The sequence below is a fragment of the Canis aureus genome, chromosome 1 (assembly GCF_053574225.1).
Source record: "Canis aureus isolate CA01 chromosome 1, VMU_Caureus_v.1.0, whole genome shotgun sequence".
Taxonomy (NCBI): Eukaryota; Metazoa; Chordata; class Mammalia; order Carnivora; family Canidae; genus Canis; species Canis aureus.
The window spans coordinates 1,164,724-1,182,225 of NC_135611.1; the positions used below are offsets into that span (position 1 = coordinate 1,164,724).

Sequence of the window (17,502 nt, forward strand, 5' to 3'; positions counted from 1 at the left end):
AGTGGAATGGCTGGATCATAGGGCAGCTCCATTTTTAACTCTTTGAGGACCCCCCATGCTGTTTTCCAGGGTGGCAGCAGCAGCTTGCACTCCCACCACAGGGCATGAGGGCGCCCCTTTCTCCATGGCCTCGTCAGCAGTTGCTGTTTCTTGTCTTTTTGATTTTAGCCATTCTGACGGGTGTGACATGGGACCTTGTTGTGGTTTTGACCTGTATCTCCCTGATGATGAGTGAGCTAGAGCATCTTATGTGTCTGTTGGCCATCAGGATGTCATCTTTGGAGGAATGTCTAATCTAGTTCTATGACCATTTGTTAATTGGATTGGCTTTTTTTTTTCCTTTGAGTTGTATGAGTTTTGTATGTATTTGGATATAAACCCTTGGTAAGTGTGACAGTTTACAAATATTTTTCCCATTGTGTTGGTCTCCTTTAGTTTGGCCTGTTGTTTCTTTGGCTTTGCGGATGCCTTTCAGTTCGATGTACTTCCACTCATTTATTTTTGCTTCTGTTGCTTGCACTTTTGGTGTTGTATCCAAAAAATTGTTGCTAAAACCAATAGTGTCAAAGACCTTTTTCCCCTTAGAAGCACAGAAGTTTACATTTTTGATATTGTCCAATTTATTTTTTCTTTTGTTGTCTGTGCTTTTGTTGTCACATCTAAGAAACCATTGATAAATGCAATGTCTCAAAGCTTTCCCTCTATATTTTCTTCTAAGAGTTTTCTCTCTCATGTTTAGGTCTTTGATCCATTTTGAATTATTTTTTGTGTATGCTGAGTTAAGGGTCTAGCTTCAGTCTTAGAAACTTTTGACAAGGATTTTCTGTTAGTCATCTGTTAATTGACTTGCTCCTTGAGAACCTAAAGTAGAAAGGCTTCTGACACCTTGAACTCAGACCAGCTTCCTAAAGCCCCTGGGCCCCTATCCGTACTCGCATGTCCCCCAGTCATCCCAGTCCTGGCCCAGGTTCTCACCTCTGACTGTGTTCTCTCCACGCCACAGGCACAAAGGCAGGGATTTCAGCCGGGTCTGAGATTCGTCCCCTTGCTGCATCCTTCATGGTTTCCTGTTCTCCATAGGGGACCCCTTGTTTGCCCCCAGCCTGTGTTCCAGGCTCCCCACACACTCAGCCCACCCCCGTGTTGCAGCACAGCTGGCTCATACCCAGCCCTGCTCTAGGAATGGACCCTCAGTCTGGTATGACATCCCTCCTACAAGCCATGTTCGTCCTCCTCTGGCCATCCTGTCTGCACCCCGTTTCCAGCTCAGACTTAGGATAGTGCTCTCCTGTGGAGTGAGGGGGTGGGGCTGGAAGGGAGGGTCTGGGTGGGAGAACAGGCACATGTGTGCAGGTTGGCTCTTCCCCTCGGGGTACTTCCCGGCCCCAGTTGGCCAGCCCTGCCGTCCCATGCCCTCACTTATGCCTGCAGCCCCGCACGGTGCCCTGGCTCCAGGCCCTCCCGGTGTCAGGACCAGGCTGGTCTTGGGGTGCATCATGCCCCCTCATGTTCTCTCTGTATTTACCCCATTTTCCTGACCTTTCCTGAAGCTGCTTCTGTCCCCAGGACTCCCATGTTTATCTGCCTGAGCCCAGGAACTTGATGTAGTTTGCTCATTTGCGAGCACTTAAGATTTCGGTCTGCAGGACACGTGTGTCCAGCAAACGATAACATTCTATCAGTGAGGTGGGTAGCAATGATGAGTACGTACCTTCATCGGGCCCTTATTTACAGGCTTGGCACTCGACTGGGGTCATGAGATTAACTCACGGAACTATTAGAACAGCCATAGGAGGCAGGTCATACTGCTACTCTCTTACATCAGAAGAAACGGGGTAGCCCCGGGGGCGCAGCGGTTTGGCGCCGCCTGCAGCCCAGGGTGTGATCCTGGAGACCTGGGATTGAGTCCCACATCGGGCTCCCTGCGTGGAGCCTGCTTCTCCCTCTGCCTGTGTCTCTGCCTCTCTTTCTGTGTCTATGGATAAATAAATAAAATCTTAAAAAAAAAAAAAAAAAAAAGAAGAAACGGAGGTGCACGGTTGACTCATGCAGCTGTGGAGGGGAAGGGCGAGGGCTCTACCCAGGAGGGAGATTCAGCAGCTCTGGTACCACTGACTGCAGTAGCAGACTTATGGGTTTTACCATCTTTACATTGAATTGTATCTGTATTGAGGCTCCCTCACAAGCGCCTTGGTCAAGACCATGTGGAGCCCCACAGCCCATATTGTCCTCACGGTGACCTTGACTCCCTCACTCAGCTCACCCCCTCCCCTCACGCTCACCTGACCCCCTCACTCAGCTGACACTGTACCCTTGATAACCTTGACCTCAGTTCACATCCTCTCTCCTCATGATGACCTTGATCTGTGTGCCTAGTTCACATATCTCTCTTCCTCTTGCCCTAGACTTTGACCCTCACCACTTCTGGCACTGGAGCAGCTTCGGGGACTATGTGCAATGTGTCCTGGCCTTCACGGGCGTGGCAGGCTACGTCACATACCTGTCCATCGACTCAGCCCTTTTTGTGGAGACCCTGGGCTTCCTGGCTGTGCTGACCGAAGCCATGCTAGGTGTCCCTCAGCTCTACCGCAACTACCGCCACCAGTCCACTGAGGGAATGAGGTAGGCTCGTAAGTGTCGATCTCACTGCACCTCTTGGTACCGATGTGCCCACATGATTGGTCAGAGTCAAATGTGTACAAACCTGGCTGCTATATTTTCAGTCCTGTTTGTACAGCTGCCAAGTAAAGAACAGCTTGGGTTGGAGCACATGGGTCCTTTGGCGTCTTGCTGCCGGAGCAGATATGTTAGCATGGAACAGGTGAGGGGAAGCTCACGGTACTAGGTCTGAGAGCCTCTCTTTTAGGTTGAACCTGAAGCATCATAGTGGGAAGGATGTGCCGAGCACAGGAGAGGGGATGTGAGGGGAGAGCTCTGCCCATAGTCAGGGGGTGTGCAGAGGTGCTCTGGCTTCCAGAGGCAGAGGATGTGTGTCATGAGGGGCACTCGTGGTGATAGCTATGTGTGCTGTTGCCATTCATGTCTTCACATGCGCTCCAAGTAATGGGAGGCCAGTGTGGAACAGACCTTGGGGACATTGGGGAGAGCCTTCCACTGTCGTGTCCTGACCCAATGAGAGTCACCTATGCACTGGAACAGGGTGTCCACCAGAATTACAGGGACCTTTGGATTGGCCTGTTCAGAATCTTTGTCCTTCCTGCCAGGTGTTCTTCTAGCACTTGCTTGCTTCCTGTGATGGGGAGCTCCCTCCTCAGGTGTCAGTACACCTGTGCAGGGGGGTATGTTAGAGATTTTATTTATTTATTCATGAGAGACACAGAGAGAGGCAGAGACATAGGCAGAGAGAGAAGTAGGCTCCTTATGGGGATCCTGGTACAGGACTCGATCCCAGGAACCCAGGACCCTAGGACCCTGAGCTGAAGGCAGACGCTCAACTGCTGAGCCCCCGGGCGTCCTGTACCTGAATGTCTCATGCCCCTTTCCCTGACATCCATGCAGACCCTCAGCCCCTCCCAGGGTGGGCCCAGGTGTGGAGGAGCATTGTGACCCCACCTCCCCGGAGCATCTTCTCTGTGCTTGTCCCCCTCAGGCCCATTGGCTGCCCCTCCTATGATGTGGCTACAGTCCCTTCCCTACCCGGTTCTCATTGGATGGGTATCTATTCAGGTGAAGTGTAAAGAAGATGACTAGTGTGCTTCTGCGGATCTGAATGTGCTGTGGGAGGCCTGTCCAGTGGCTGGGGCATGGTGTCCTCTCCCCAGGGACCCTTGGCGCCTGCAAACTCACTCAGGCTGACCACTGACTTGTGGCCACAGTGGCTTCAGTGGGCTCACGTTGCTCCTGTACTGCTGCTTCCAAGCCTACCCGTGTGTGTGCCTGCACCTGAGCTGTCTCCTATTGCTGGTTGGATCCTGTAGGCATCTCTTACTGTATCTGCCATTTAGGGGATACCCTGGTGATTGAATATAACATTGTCTCAGTTTTTCAAGGCCAAACTTTTGTGATGGAAAAGGACTATCCAAGGGTCAGAGGCAGGCCAGAGCAGAGGCTGACAGTGACTATGGCTGGAGGCTCTGATCCACAGACACGAAGCCGAGTCCACAGATGTCTCTAGAAGGCAGAGATTCAAGCTGCTGCTGCTGCTTTTTCTTTAAGATTTATTTACTTTACAGAGAGAGCCAGTATGTGCAAGTGGTGTAGGGAAGGGCAGAGGGAGAGAAAATCTCAAGCAGACTCCCCACTGAGCACGGAGCCTTACACGGGTCTCGATCTCATAACCTAAGATCAGACCTGAGCTGAAATCAAAAGTTGGACGCTCAACTGATTGAACCATCCACATGCCTCAAGATTCAAGCTTCTTAATATAGGAAATGACACAACAGCTTAATCCCCCAGCGCCACCAAGGGCAGGTTGCAGGGCACTCAAGAAATTACAAAAACAATTCCATTTATGGTTACATGAGAAGTATAAATACTTGAAATTAACCAAGGAGGTTAAAAGACTTGTACGACGAAAACTACAAAACCCTGCTGAGAGGAATGGAAGACCTGAGTAAATGGGAAAACATCCTGTGTTCACAACAGGAAGACTTGGTATTGCTAAAATGTCAGTACTACCCAAAGCAATCCCAGATTTTTTAAAAAAATTTATTTATGATAGTCACACAGAGAGAGAGAGAGGCAGAGACACAGGCAGAGGGAGAAGCAGGCTCCATGCACCGGGAGCCCAACGTGGGATTCGATCCCGGGTCTCCAGGATCGCGCCCTGGGCCAAAGGCAGGCGCTAAACCTCTGCGGCACCCAGGGATCCCCCAATCCCAGATTTAATGGAATCCCTTTCAAAATCCCAGTGAAGGACTCAGTGGTTGTCTCAGTGGTTGAGTGTCTATCTTCAGGTCTGGGTGTGATTCTGGGGTCCTGGGATCAAGTCCCACATCAGGTGTCCGGCAGGGATCCTGCTTCTCCCTCTACCTGTGTCTCTGCCTCTCTCTCTGTGTCTCTCATGAATAAATAAATAAAATCTTAAAAAAAAAATCCCAGTGATTTCTTTTGCAGAAATAGAAAAACTAGTCCTAAAATTCATGTGGAATATTAAGGGACCTCAAATAGTTAAAACAATTTCAAAAAAGAGTAAAACTAGAGGACTCAGACTTTCAGATTTCAAGGATAACTGCAAAGGTATAGTAATCAAGACAGTGTGTCATTGGCATAAAGACATGGAATAGAGCAGAGAGCCCAGGAGTGACCCTTACACATAGGGTAAAATGATTTTCCACAAGGGCATTAAGACCATCCAGTGGAGAAAGGACAGTCTTCTCCACAAACGGAGCTGGGGCAATGGGACATCCACATGCGAAAGAATGGAGTTAGACCCTTACCTGGCATCCTAGATAAAAATTAACTCAAAATGGATCAAAAACCTAAATGTAAGACCTAAAACAATAAAATTCCTAGAAGAAAAAGTAAAAGCATCACGATGCTGGATTTGGTAGTGATTTCTTGGATGTGACACCAAAGGCATGGGAAGAAACAAAAAAGACATTGGATTTTATTAAATCAAAAGGTTTGATGCATCAAAAGACTATCCAAAGATTAAAAAGGCAACCTACAGAATGGGAGAAAATAATGCAAATCATCTATCCAATAAGGGTTTAATATTGAGAATATAGAAAGAGCTGCTAAAAGTTGATAACAAAGAAACAACCCAATTAAAAATGAGCAAAAGACTGGAAAACTCTTTTTTCCAAGGCAGACATGCATGTGGTCAATAAGCATAAGACGCTTGGCCCCACTAATCAGGGAAATGCAGAGGAGACTTGCTGAGGCCCCACCTGGCCCCGGTAGGACAGGTAGGAGGCTGCCCTCAGACAGAAGAGCAGCCAGTGTCAGCAAGGGTGGTGAGGGCGGGAGCCCGTGCACGGCGGCGGTAAGGCTGGGCCAGGCAGCCACTGTGGAGGAGAGTACCAAGCCACCTTAGAAATAAAAAACCGGAGTCACCATGTGATCTGGCAGGTCTAGTCCTGAGCGTCTGCCTGGGGTGTTGGAAGCGGGGCCTGAGATGACTGTACCCGTGCTCACGGCTGCGTATCTCACGGCAGCTGACAACAAAAGAACCCGAGTGTCCGTTGAGTGAGGGACCAGTGGATCCGCAAGCTGTGATGCATGACTTGCAGCGTCACAATCTGTCAGAAACCTGTATTTGGTCCTTCAGGTGAGCTCGGCGGAGGCTTCAGCCGGGTGGGAAGGCAGCACCTGGAGCGGGTGCGGAGCTCCCCAGAGGCACCGTTACTGCTTCTGCGCACCATTGGATGGGTTTTCGAAGATCCATGGAGCTGTGCGACCACCACACCGTCTAACGTTTCAACATTTCCATGACCCGGAAAGGAAATCTCGAACCTGCTGGTGATCCCTCTTCCTTTGCTCCCGGCCTCCCGCCCTTGGCAGCCCCTTCCCTGCGATCTCTAAGGGTGCTTCGCATAACCAGAGTCATGTTGTAAGATGTCTCTCGTGTCTCCTTTCACCCAGCGGTGTTCCCGGGCTCCTCTGTGTAGGCGCCGCAGTGCCTGTTGCTGAGACCTGTTTTGTGTGTTTTTCAGCCAGTAGACGCCTGGGTGTTAGGGATGCCGCTGCTGTGGGCATTCACATGCAAGTGTCCGCGTGGACCTGTGCTTTCATTTCTCCTGGAACATGCGAGTGGGGTGGTTGCCGGGTCAGATGGCACCTTGTGACTCCCTACTCAAGCTGCCGTGCTGGGTCCACAGTGGGTGTGAGGGTTCTAATCCTTGCCCGTCCTCACTGTCCTCCGTGGCCTGTTGATTGCAGCCGCCCTAGTGGGTGTCATGCGGATCTTGCTGAGTTTGGTGACATTTCCCTGATACTAATGATGTTGAGCATCTTCCCATGTGCTTGTTGGCCATCTGTGTACCTTCTCTGGGGAAACGTGTGCTCAGTCCTCTGCCCAGTTTTAAATTTGGTTGTTTATTTTTCTATTATTGATTTGTAGAGTTCTTTATATGCACTGGCGGCTAGAACCTTATCAGGTGTATGATTTCCAGTTTTTCTCTCCCATCCTGTGGGTTGTCTTTTCACTTTCCTGATATTACCCTTCTCAGCACAAAAAATTTTAAATTTGCCCAAGTCCAGTGTATTTGTGTGTGGCTGTATTGCTTATGCTCTCGTCTTACCCAAGGAACCACTGGCTAACCCAAGATCACAAAAACCTACTCCTTTGGGTTGTGTTTTGGGTAGATTTTGAATTTTGGAGTGCTTTTGATGGGTGGAAGGGGGAGGGAGGTCTGGGTTGAGGCTGGAGGGAGCAGAGAGGGGCACTGGGGAGGCCGTGGGAGTTGGCCAGCCTGAGCTGGTGGGTGCTGGAAGAGGCTGGGCAGGCTGGGAGCTTGGCCATTGTCTCTTGAGCACCAGTTGGCTTTTAGACTTGACTCCAAACAGAGCAGGATGGGCTGAGAGGGATTTTTGGAATGGTTTGAGAGGAAGAATGAGCCAATAGTGAGGTAATGGGAGCCTGGGTTAGATAGTGGAGGGGGCGGGGGGTCCGGGTGCAGGGGCCCCGCTGGAGTCAGGAGGGGAGAGGAATCCAGCCAGAGCAAGGACACAACCTGGGGCCTGGGAGGTGACAGTCCAGGCTTCTGTCATCTATGGAACTCTGGCAGGTTGAGCCTGCTGCGTCCAAGGAGGCGGGGGCTGCAGGACATCCCGGTGTGTACTAGTCGTAGCCCCACTTCTGGGGTTCATCCCTCGTGTGGTTTGGGTGATGGGAGTTCAGGGTTCAGGGCAGTCCCAGGAGGTGCAGGGGTGGACACCTCGGGGTCAGGGGGTAACTGAGAGCTTGTACCCCTGGGCCCGGGTTTCTGCACAAGGACGGTCCTTCTTGGGGTGTTTGTTTCCCGCAGGGGACCAGGCAGGGACAGCTTGAGCCCCTACCTAGGTGGGGCTGTCACGTTCCAGACCCTGAGCAGAAGCCAGCCCGACGGCCAAGGCTGGGTGAGGTGTCTACAGCCCAGAATGTTCCTCACATCAGGGGGAGCTCTCCCCACTGCGGGTGACCTCCCATCCGCAGTGGGGGGGTAAAGAGTGCAGCTGTGCATTTAGAGCCCAGAGGGGCTCCGGCAGGCCCGGGAGGGGGGTTCTGGGACTGGCCTGCCTGCCCCATGGGAAGTGTGCCACCTGCCTCTGGGATGTCCCGGCCGCATGGAGCCACCGTAAACAGCCTGGCCAGCTTCCCGCAAGGTCAGGGGGCCGGGAGCTTTGCCCAGGACCAGCAGCCTGTCTCTGGGGTGGCCTGGCCTGAGGAGGGGGACATGGCTGGCGTCCCTCCCACTCAGGCTGCTCCCCCGTGGTTGCATCACCTGCCACCTGGGTCGTTGTGACTCGTTAGGTTTTATATATTTTGAGGGAGTTGTTTTGCCTCCTGCCACCATTTATGCATCTCCGGGGGGAGACTGTACCTTGAGCTCTTAATTCTGTAAAATGGAAGCAGACTCATGTCTGAGTCACTGCTTTCTTGTCTTTGTGGCCATTTGCAGATGCCTGGCTGCTCTTGGAGCTTGTCCTGGGCGCGCTGGTTCTGCAGGGTCTGAGTGGGGCCTCCATGGTGCAGGCAAGGCAGGCATCTCAGCCCCTTGTGCCCGGTGCCTGTGGCCTCCTGGGGGCGCAGACCTAACCCTGACCCTGACCCCTGCCTGACATGGCCGTCCTCACGGGGCCCCTGGCTCTGCTATGTCCATTGCCTTCCCCCCACTCCCCCCAATAGCTCAATTGTGCAGTAGCCAGAGCCCCTGCCCTGCAGCTCCAAGGGCACCACCTGCTGCTCCCTGCGCTCCTCTCCTGCCATCCAGCCCTGAGGTCCTGATGGCGCAGAGTCACCTGCGGGCTCAGCCCTCCTGTGGCCCCTGAAGTCCTCACAAGGACGATAGGGGCAGAGGCACAGCCTTGGGAATGGGAGGGCTCTTTATTACCTCGGGTGACAAATCCTTGTCCAGGGTTGACCAGGTCACCTGTCGGTGGGGACCCATTGGGGAAAGGGGGCCACTGGGGAACACAGACCCCGACCACTGATCTCAGGTCTTTTCATGAGGCCAGCAGCAGAAGCCCATCTCTGCCCTCGAGTACAAGTGGAGGCCTGGGCACAAGCCTGGGGGGCAGGTCAGGGGCAGGTTGGGGGCAGGTTAGGGACAGGGCCAGGTGGGCAGATCAGGGAGGTCGGGGGACAGGTTGGGGGCAGGTCGGGGGCAGATCGTGGGAGGTCGGGGGCAGATTGGTGGCATGTTGGGGGAGGTTGGGGGGCAGGTCTTGGGAGGTCAGGGGCAGGTCAGTGCAGGTCGGTGGCATATCGGGGCCAGGTCAGGGGTGGTCGGGGGGCATGTTAGGGGCAGGGGCAGGTCAGGGGGAGGTTGGGGGCAGGGAACCAGAGCCCCCTATGTGTGTGGCTGAAGGGTTGTCATGCCCTCCCTTCCCTGCCAGCCTCAGGCCCGTGCCCGGTGGGAAGACGAGCACCCAAGGGAGCCACCGCTGCTCTGCATGCGGGAGGGGGGTGAAGTCGGTGTTGGGTGTTGACATTGTGGCCGATCTTTTACATCAGGGCCCCGTCCTGGTGGCCCCAGGTGGCAGGCAGGCACCCTCTGCGAGGGCAGGTCCCCCTCCCCTAAGAGCCAAGGGAGCCCATGCCTCTACCCTCTCCATGTGTCCACCCACCATGTGGACCTGAGACCTGTTGACCATAGGGCACGCATGGCGGGGCTGCAACACGGGAGCTGTTGGTTCTCTAGCCACAGGCCATGGAGGAGAGTGTCCCCGAGGCAGCTCAGGGAGGTGGGGGTAGGACACACCTGGGGAGGGGCCTTGGAATGTCATGGGTGGGGCCCTGACTGGCCCCTGGGTGTGGAGGACTGGCCGTGGGGGGGGGGACCTGCCGTGCACTGCCCACATGGCATGGGCCCCGGAAGCAGAGCTGAGCTCAGGTGCAGATTGAACAGGACTGCGTCCATTGTCATTAGGATGGAAGTTCTCGGCGGGGCCTCGTTCTGTAACGTGCACAGTGTCCAGGATACAAACCAAAATTACTCGAATGAGAACCAGGAAACCTGCACAGCTCTTGAGAAGGCAACCAGCAGACTCTGCGGCGGCCGCGAGGAACCCAGAGATGAGCAAGGGCTCTGGAAGTGAATGGAAGCTGGGCGTCTCCTCAGAGATGGCGCTAAGAACACCACTTGAGCGTTTTCAATAAAAAAAAAATACAGTAAAGCCCAACAGAAATGTACTTGGGTGGGGTGCAGGAGGCAGGGGAAGATGCGTTTATGAAAATCATACATTCTCAACAACAGAGAAAAGTAGAGAAAGTACCCAAAATCTCACATTGATGTCATCTGAGTCTGGAGGAGAGAAGGGGTGGAGAGCAGACAAAAATAGCCAAAGAAACATCGAAAACTTTCCAAATTTGATGTTCAATAAACTTACAGATTGGACAAGTTCAGCAAATCCCAAACAAGTATCCCGTCATAACCTGCTGAGCACCAATGTCACACATTGAACGCAGCCAGGAAAGCAGGATCTGTTTTGGATAATAAATCTGGATTTTTAAAATGCACAATTACCCACTAACTCAAAACAAAGATCTTGAGGGCGGCCCAGGTGGCCCAGCAGTTTGGCACGGGATTGAGTCGCTCATCGGGTTCCCTGCATGGAGCCTGCTTCTCCCTCTGCCTGCATCTCTGCCCCTCTCTCTGTGTGTCTCTCATGAATAAATAAATAAAATCTTTAAAAAACAAAACAAAAACCGAAAATTTTGAAATGCTGTGAGCCAGAATCACAGCCTGGATACGGTGCACCAGTGGGCTTTTCTGGACATGACGTCCTGTTCGCAGACTGGCGGCGCGCAGCTGCCCAGGCCTTAGGTTTTAGCTCCCCACCTCCTGTCTGGGTTCCGCACGGCCAGTTTGACTCCCAGTGGGTGGAGGGCACGCAGAGCAGTGTTTGAGCCCCTGCCAGGGCCTTGGGCGGGGGTACAGGAGACAGGCTCCTCACTCTGGTCCTCGGTCCTAGGAACGAGAACCAGCCTGGGGTGGCGGGTGTGAGGATCCCCAGGGCTGCAGGTGTCGGCCCCGCCCTCACCCTGCTCCTGCCTCCACCCAGGTGTTTGCAGTCAGTGTGCATCCTCTGTGTTGGGGACTCCATCCCCTCCTTCCCGCTGAGTGCTGGTCAGTCACCTATGTGACCAGTGGACCTGGGTCTGCTGTGACTAGACAGCGGGGCTCAGGCCCCCTGGGTGGCAGCCGGGGTGCTGGGGCCTGCGTGCCCGGATGTGTGTGCATGGGTCACGGTGATCCTCTCCTTACTCACAGAGGGTCCCTGTCCCGGCGGCGAATCTAGGATGTTGGGGGGGCGGGGGGCGGTTGGCATTGTGACCAGAGATGGAATCGCCCTCCTGTGATCTTGTGAGCGAGAGGGTCCAGCCAGCAGGGATTCCCAAGGGCAGTGGCTCCCCTGGTTTTGTCCTCTGTCCCCGTGGGTGCAGCCTGGGGACCCCAGGGTGGGAAGGCTTGGGGGAGAAGGGCTGCACACGGCCTGCCCGTCCCTGTGGCCAAGTGCTGCTTGCCGGCATCTGCGGGCTGTGGCTGCTGTCCCTGCCTGCTGGGCCCCCTGGAACACCTTGTCGGGGTGGTCATCCCCCTCCCGTTGGGGGCCACGGGGAGTCTCCTAAGGGGTGGGTGCTTCTGAGGGCATATGGTCCCTGCCACCGTGTCAGCTGAGGGGCCTTGGTCCCTGTGACTGTGCACGCGGTGGCCTCGGGGCGAGGATGGGAAGGGTGTGGGGTCCTGAGCCCCTGTTCTGTGTCCTGAGCGCTCCTCACCCTTGGCTTGTGTCCCCACAGTATCAAGATGGTGCTCATGTGGACTAGCGGTGACACCTTCAAGACGGCCTACTTCTTGCTGAATGGTGCACCCCTCCAGTTCTCCGTGTGCGGCCTGCTGCAGGTGCTGGTGGACCTGGCCATCCTGGGGCAGGCCTATGCCTTCGCCCGCCGCCCCCAGAAGCCAGCCCCCCATGTGGCACACCCAGCCAGTGCCAAGGCCCTCTGAGGCATCTGGGGAAGATGAGGATGTGTGTCTCTCGCAGGGGCGCCAGCCCGGCTGCTGGTATCCCGATTGGCCTCTGTGGGTCCGGGTGGGCTGCTGGGGGCCTGGTGCCGACGTCTGTGCTCGCTCACCCTAAGGACGAGTGGAGTGGGCTTCATACCCCATGGCTGGGCTGCAGCTGCTTCCCAGGTGATGGACAAGCAAGTGTGTCCTCCTTCCTCCCAAAACACGCCTGTCTGGAACTTGGAACATGCACATGGACCCAGGAAGAGGCAGACCTCAGGCCACTGCTGGACAGAGGGTGCCGGGAATCCTCCACTGGGTTCCAGCCTGCTGGGGTCTGGGGATTGACGGGCGGGGTCCCCGGGGCCTGCAGCCTGGGTGACCCTCAGCAGGGGTGGGGTTGGGGAGCAAGGAAGGTGGCACAGAGAACGTGGTCCTGCCCTCTGAATGGCCCAAACGGTGGGTGCCCTGGTGCCAGCATGTAACCGAAGGTGATGGTGGCCGGGGCCTGCAGAGCGTGGCTGGGGCTTTATATGCACCTGCTCCTGTGGAAAGGATGTCGCGAGGACGCCGATTACGGGTGCTCTTGCTCCTCTGGCCGGACTTGGCCTCATCAGAGCTGCCTTCAGTGCAGCTGCCTCATGGGACTCAGGACGTGGCCCCAGGTGGCAGTGGATCCAGGGCTGTGCAGGGCATCCTGAAGATGCTGGTGCAGACGCCACAGGTAGCAGGGGCAACCTGTGTCCATGCTCAGGGGGTTGGCACCAGAGCCCGGAGTTGCCCACGAGTCCTGGGGGTGCAGGGGCGGGTAGTCCACGTGTGCTCCCAGGAAAGCCAGGGGCCTGGGGTCAGGCCTGGGCAGATGATGCACCCCTGCCCCAGGGAGGGCCACATGTGTGGGCTTTCCCCCCCCACATCCTGGGAGTTGCTCACACTTGCAGCATAGGGCCTTCCACATGCGTCTTCCAGGGCAGGGAGGGGCCTGCAGGTCAGGAGAGGGGACTGTGGGGCGGGTGTCCCCACGTGCCTAGCTCTCGGGCCTGGGTGACCGTCCAGGGTGGGGGCTGGGCGGGCATCTTCGGTCGCCCTGCATCCCCCTCCCCTCCAGTTCTACATGAGCATCTCAGCTGTGCCCAATGGCCCCAGGCAAGCTCCCAGGCCGCCCACATCTGCGTGTTCTAGATGCTTCCATGTGGCCTCCCTTCTGTTGGGCAGAGGGGCAGCTCTGGCATGTTAGCACAGGCGGTGCCAAAGCTCAGTGGTGTCTGCCCTCAAAGCTGTGTGCTGCTCCTGAGTTTTCCTGTGGACTCTTGAGTGTCCGCGTGAGGGTCCTCGCTGTGACCTGGGCTATCAGAGGCTCTGAGCACGTTTGTCTCCTACACACGAAGGGGCCACAGCTGTGACCGCACACACCTGGCTGGGGAGACTGTGTCAGCACTGTGGCTTGAACACAATAAAGCCCTCATGGATCCAGTGTGGCCTTGTGAATGGGTAGGGACAGGGCCCTGGTCAGGGGGCCTTGTGTCCGGGCCTCCCTTCACTTGGGGCTCCCAGGGAACAGCAGGCGCCCCTCCTTGGGGTCAACGCTGCCCCAGTGAGGCCCGGGCTGCCGTCTCCGCACGCCCTGGACAGACCAGCCCCTGGGAGGTGGGGCCTCCTGCTGGTGACGCTGGGCCTGCAGAGATCAAGCGCCGAGTGCCCCTGGAGGCTGAGAAGTGTGTTCAGAGAAAGGCCACGTGGCCCGTTGAGGACGAGGGGAGCCGAGGCATCTGTGTTGCAAGTAGCGACGGCACGGTCTGTACTGAGCAGCTTTTTTTTCATGGAGACAGTTTACATGTGGGGGTGACATATCAACAATATGAAAAAGACACGGTGAAGATACACCAAAGTCATATTTTAAGTTTTTGGCTGCGTCCCCACCCTCCCCCAGCACTGGCCCCAGAGCTGGTCCAGCCAGTGACGCCGCATGGCCCTCAGGTGGTGCGCATCTCCCGCATGGGCCTTGTCCTGCCTTGTGTGGATTTTTACTTTCTTTCTGATGTGTGAATTAAAATTAACTTTTAATTACGTTCATGCAGTAAAAGTTCCAGCAGTGAAATGAGAAATGCAAGTAGACAAAGGTGCCTTTGTGAGCACATCCTGTTCTTTTAAAGATTTTATTTGTTCATGAGAGACCCAGAGAGAAAGGCAGAGACACAGACAGAGGGAGAACCAGGCTCCCTGTGGGGATCCCAATGTGGGACTCGATCCCAGGACCCTGGGGTCACGGCCTGAGCTGACCCCTGAGCCCCCCTGGGCGCCCAGAGTGCATCTCGATTCTTCAGAACTTTCCTGTAGCCTGTGTTCTGAGGCTCTGCTGAGGAGCAGGGAGGTGGAGTGGGGACACCTGTGCTCCCCCCTGCTGAGAGGGCCCGTGCCTGGATCTGCACACAGCAGCCTGTTGGGTGGCACCAGGCCCAGTAACTGCATGACAAGGGGGATGAGCCCTTCCTCCCCTGGGGCAGCCTCTGGGATGGGACTGAGTGGGGATAGCGCCCCGCCTGTGGGTGAGGGACCAGGTGCCGCCCGCCCCCGGGGCTGCCAGGAACCCAGAGCAGCTGGATGGCCGTGAACGTGGCCGCAGCTCAAGCTGCAGAGAAGCCCTGTGCACACATGAGGCGGGGTGGAAGGTGTGCAGTTGATGTGGGGGAAGCCCAGACCCCTGCCAGGGTGGGATGGCAGTGGGGCCCCAGGCTCAGTGTGGGGGGGCAGTTGGGCCGAGATGGACAGCAGCCCTGAGGCCCAGGGGGTGCCTGCTGCCCCTGAGCATCGCAGGCCCAAGTCCTAATGCCTTCTGGAGCTCACGGGGCATGGTGGACCGAGGCCCACAGCTGTTGGAGCCCGTGTCCCCCCAGTGATGCCCTGGGCCGACTTGGGGGTTGCCGTGTCCTGTTTGCAGACCACATCCCCTGCCTCCCGCCCTGCTTCTGTGCATCAGCACCACACGCAGGCCTCCCTACCTGTTTTAGTACATCTTGTCAGCAGGGACCTGGCAAGTCCCTGGGCCCCCGACCAGACTGGGACAGTGAGGCCACCACCCGAGGGGGCCCGGCCTGTGAGGGGGGCTGGTCTGTGTGCTTCCCCCCGTGGTGCACGTCCTGGTGCGTCCTGGAGGGCTCGCGGGCCTTGGGGGTTCTGGGTGGTGTCAGAGCCACTGCAGCCACAGTGAGGAGGGGCACAGGGGCAGATTCCTCAGGCTGTCCCCCCACACTGGCCTGCTCCTTGCAGGGACGCCCCGGGGTGTTCCTGGAGGTCTTCCTGGTGACACTTAGGAAATGCAGTTTGCCCTGGAGGGCATCAGCCCTGCCAGTTGAGGAGCAGGGGATCAGATGCCCTGAGTGTGGCCTCCGAGCACAGCATCCCCTGGGCACCCGCAGCCCGCCATGTCACCAGGTAGCAGGCATTGAGCAAGCCGCATGCCGTCACTGTGGGAGCGCGGTCACCATGGGGTGTATGGGTACCCGGGTCCACCCTGTGGGCTGGCAGCCGACCCAGCACATCAGAGGATGTGCCGCTAAGCCCTAGGTCCCATCTGCCTGGAGCCTGCACTCAGTGGCCCCGGCCCCCGGCCCTCTCTCCTGGCAGCTCCTCCTTTGGCCTTGGCTCCAGGTGGGGGTGCAGCAGGGAGCTGGGGACCTGCCCCAAGGGATGTAGGAAGTGGGCTGCAAGGAGAAGCTGCAGGTGCTCCTGTGAGGCCAGGTCCCTCCAGGACAGTGAGGCTGCATCCCTTCCTGCTTCAGGTGCTGTGAGCATCTGAGCGGGATCGATGGGGGGGGGGGTGGGGGGGGCGGGGGACACAGCCTTCACCTCCCTGTGGTTCAGGGCCTCAGCCCGTTCTGATCTTGGTGAAGTCAGCTTCCCTGCTGTCCCTACAGACTTGAGGCGGAGCCCAGGTGCTCCAGCGCCTGCAGGGAGGAGAGAGAGGAGTGTGCGCCTGTGGAGCTGGGGCTTGGGGTTTGAATCCTGCCAGATCCAGCCCTGGGTCCTCAAGAACCCCTGCCCTGGGGGCACAGTGTGGGGATGGGGCTCTGCCGTGGGACTAGATACTGCGGGCTGTGCTCGCAGGGTTTGGTGCAGGCAGACGTGTCCCACCGGGTCACCTGCCAAGTCCCCGTGAGCACGGGAAAGCCCTCCCGGCCTGGGGTGGACGCTGGTGTGGCCCAAGGAACTTGGAGAGGCAGGGGAGTGGTGTGGTTTATCGGGCAACAGCGGCGTCCTAACAAATGGCCTCGGGGCAAGGCCACCCCCAGCGCCCCCTCAGCCTCTCTGGCTCTGGCTTCACCCTGGGTGGGGGATGGCAGGGGGGCACAGGGGGGGCCCTCTGGGGTGGTTCAGGCGCTTCTCCCCGCGGCCATGGCAGCAGTGTCTCCAGTGTCCTGGCTCTGCTCTTTAGAATGAAAAAGTACAAAGTGACGTGATTTGGGAAGTTCCTGCCATCTGGGCTTCCAGCAGACTCTGCTGGCGCTTGGTGAGGACAGGCCTCCGGGAGCTGCGTCGGGCTCCTGCCCCCTTCCCCCTTCCCCTGGTGGAGGCGACCCCAGGGAAGGGCCCGAGGCCAGCTCGCACACCTTGGGCACACCTTGGGCTCCGCGGAGGCGTTTTCAGGGGAGCACGAGTGAGGAGGCCTCCAGGAAAACCCCGGAGCTAGTGCAGGGGGCAGGTCAGAGGTCAGGGCCGCCCCCCCACCCCGAGCTGGGTGGCTGTGCTCACGTCCCCCTTGTGTCTGTCACGTGTTGAGGTGCCGCGCCTGGGCCCGCCGTGGCCACGGAGGACGGCGGCTGAGGCTCCACTGGGGCCAGGTGTGGCCTGTGGCTTCCCCTACTCGCTGGGAGTTTCCGGGCGGAGTCGGATCCGAAGGGAAGTAGGAGAGAAGGGCACGGGCTGACGGCCGGTGCAGGGGCGCCTCTCACCCCCGCCCGAGCCAGACGCAAAGGGTTCCAGAGGGGGCGGGGCGGCGAGGGAGGGCCGAGCTCCTACTGGCGGGGCGCAGTCCTGTACACCCCGGGCACGGGGACCCCGCCTTGACCCGCGCCGCCCGGCCCCGGCCAGCTGCCCTCCGTGGCGTGGCGGTGGCGGTGGCGGTGGCTGAGCGCGTGCTGTCCTCGCGCAGGGCCGCGGGGCTGGCGGCGCGCTGCTGCTGCTCCTTGAGCTCGCAGTAGGAGCGCGAGAAGGTGTGGAAGATGGAGGTGACCGGGAAGGCCGTGAGCAGGATGCCGCTGAGGATGCTGCTGAGCGCCACCGCCTGCCCGGTGTCGCCGTAGCCCACGGTGGTCATGGAGATGACGGCCCACCAGTAGCTGGCCGGCTCGCTGGAGAAGTCGCGACGTGCGCCCGCCCAGCTCGCGCT

General features: G+C 57.4%; 2 protein-coding genes across 11 annotated transcripts in view; one reads left to right on the top strand and one right to left on the bottom strand.

Annotated features, from left to right (window-relative positions):
• The window catches only part of SLC66A2 (solute carrier family 66 member 2), a 44,468-nt gene extending 30,879 nt beyond the window's left edge, over positions 1 to 13,589 (top strand). For 4 of the 10 annotated variants that reach the window (XM_077871550.1, XM_077871794.1, XM_077871851.1 and 1 more), the window contains 2 exons: positions 2,406 to 2,622; positions 11,909 to 13,589. In XM_077871550.1, the coding sequence (XP_077727676.1) occupies positions 2,406 to 2,622; positions 11,909 to 12,116 (425 nt within the window). In that variant the 3' untranslated portion in view covers positions 12,117 to 13,589. Of the gene's footprint in view, positions 1 to 2,405; positions 2,631 to 6,232; positions 6,515 to 10,034; positions 10,814 to 11,908 lie in introns of those variants that run through there. The other 6 variants (XR_013364666.1, XR_013364612.1, XR_013364623.1 and 3 more) reach the window with 6 other exon arrangements.
• A 652-nt stretch (positions 13,590 to 14,241) lies between these two features.
• The window catches only part of KCNG2 (potassium voltage-gated channel modifier subfamily G member 2), a 56,321-nt gene continuing 53,060 nt past the window's right edge, over positions 14,242 to 17,502 (bottom strand). The window contains 1 exon segment of the mRNA XM_077871427.1: positions 14,242 to 17,502. Within this exon segment, the coding sequence (XP_077727553.1) occupies positions 17,062 to 17,502 (441 nt within the window). The 3' untranslated portion in view covers positions 14,242 to 17,061.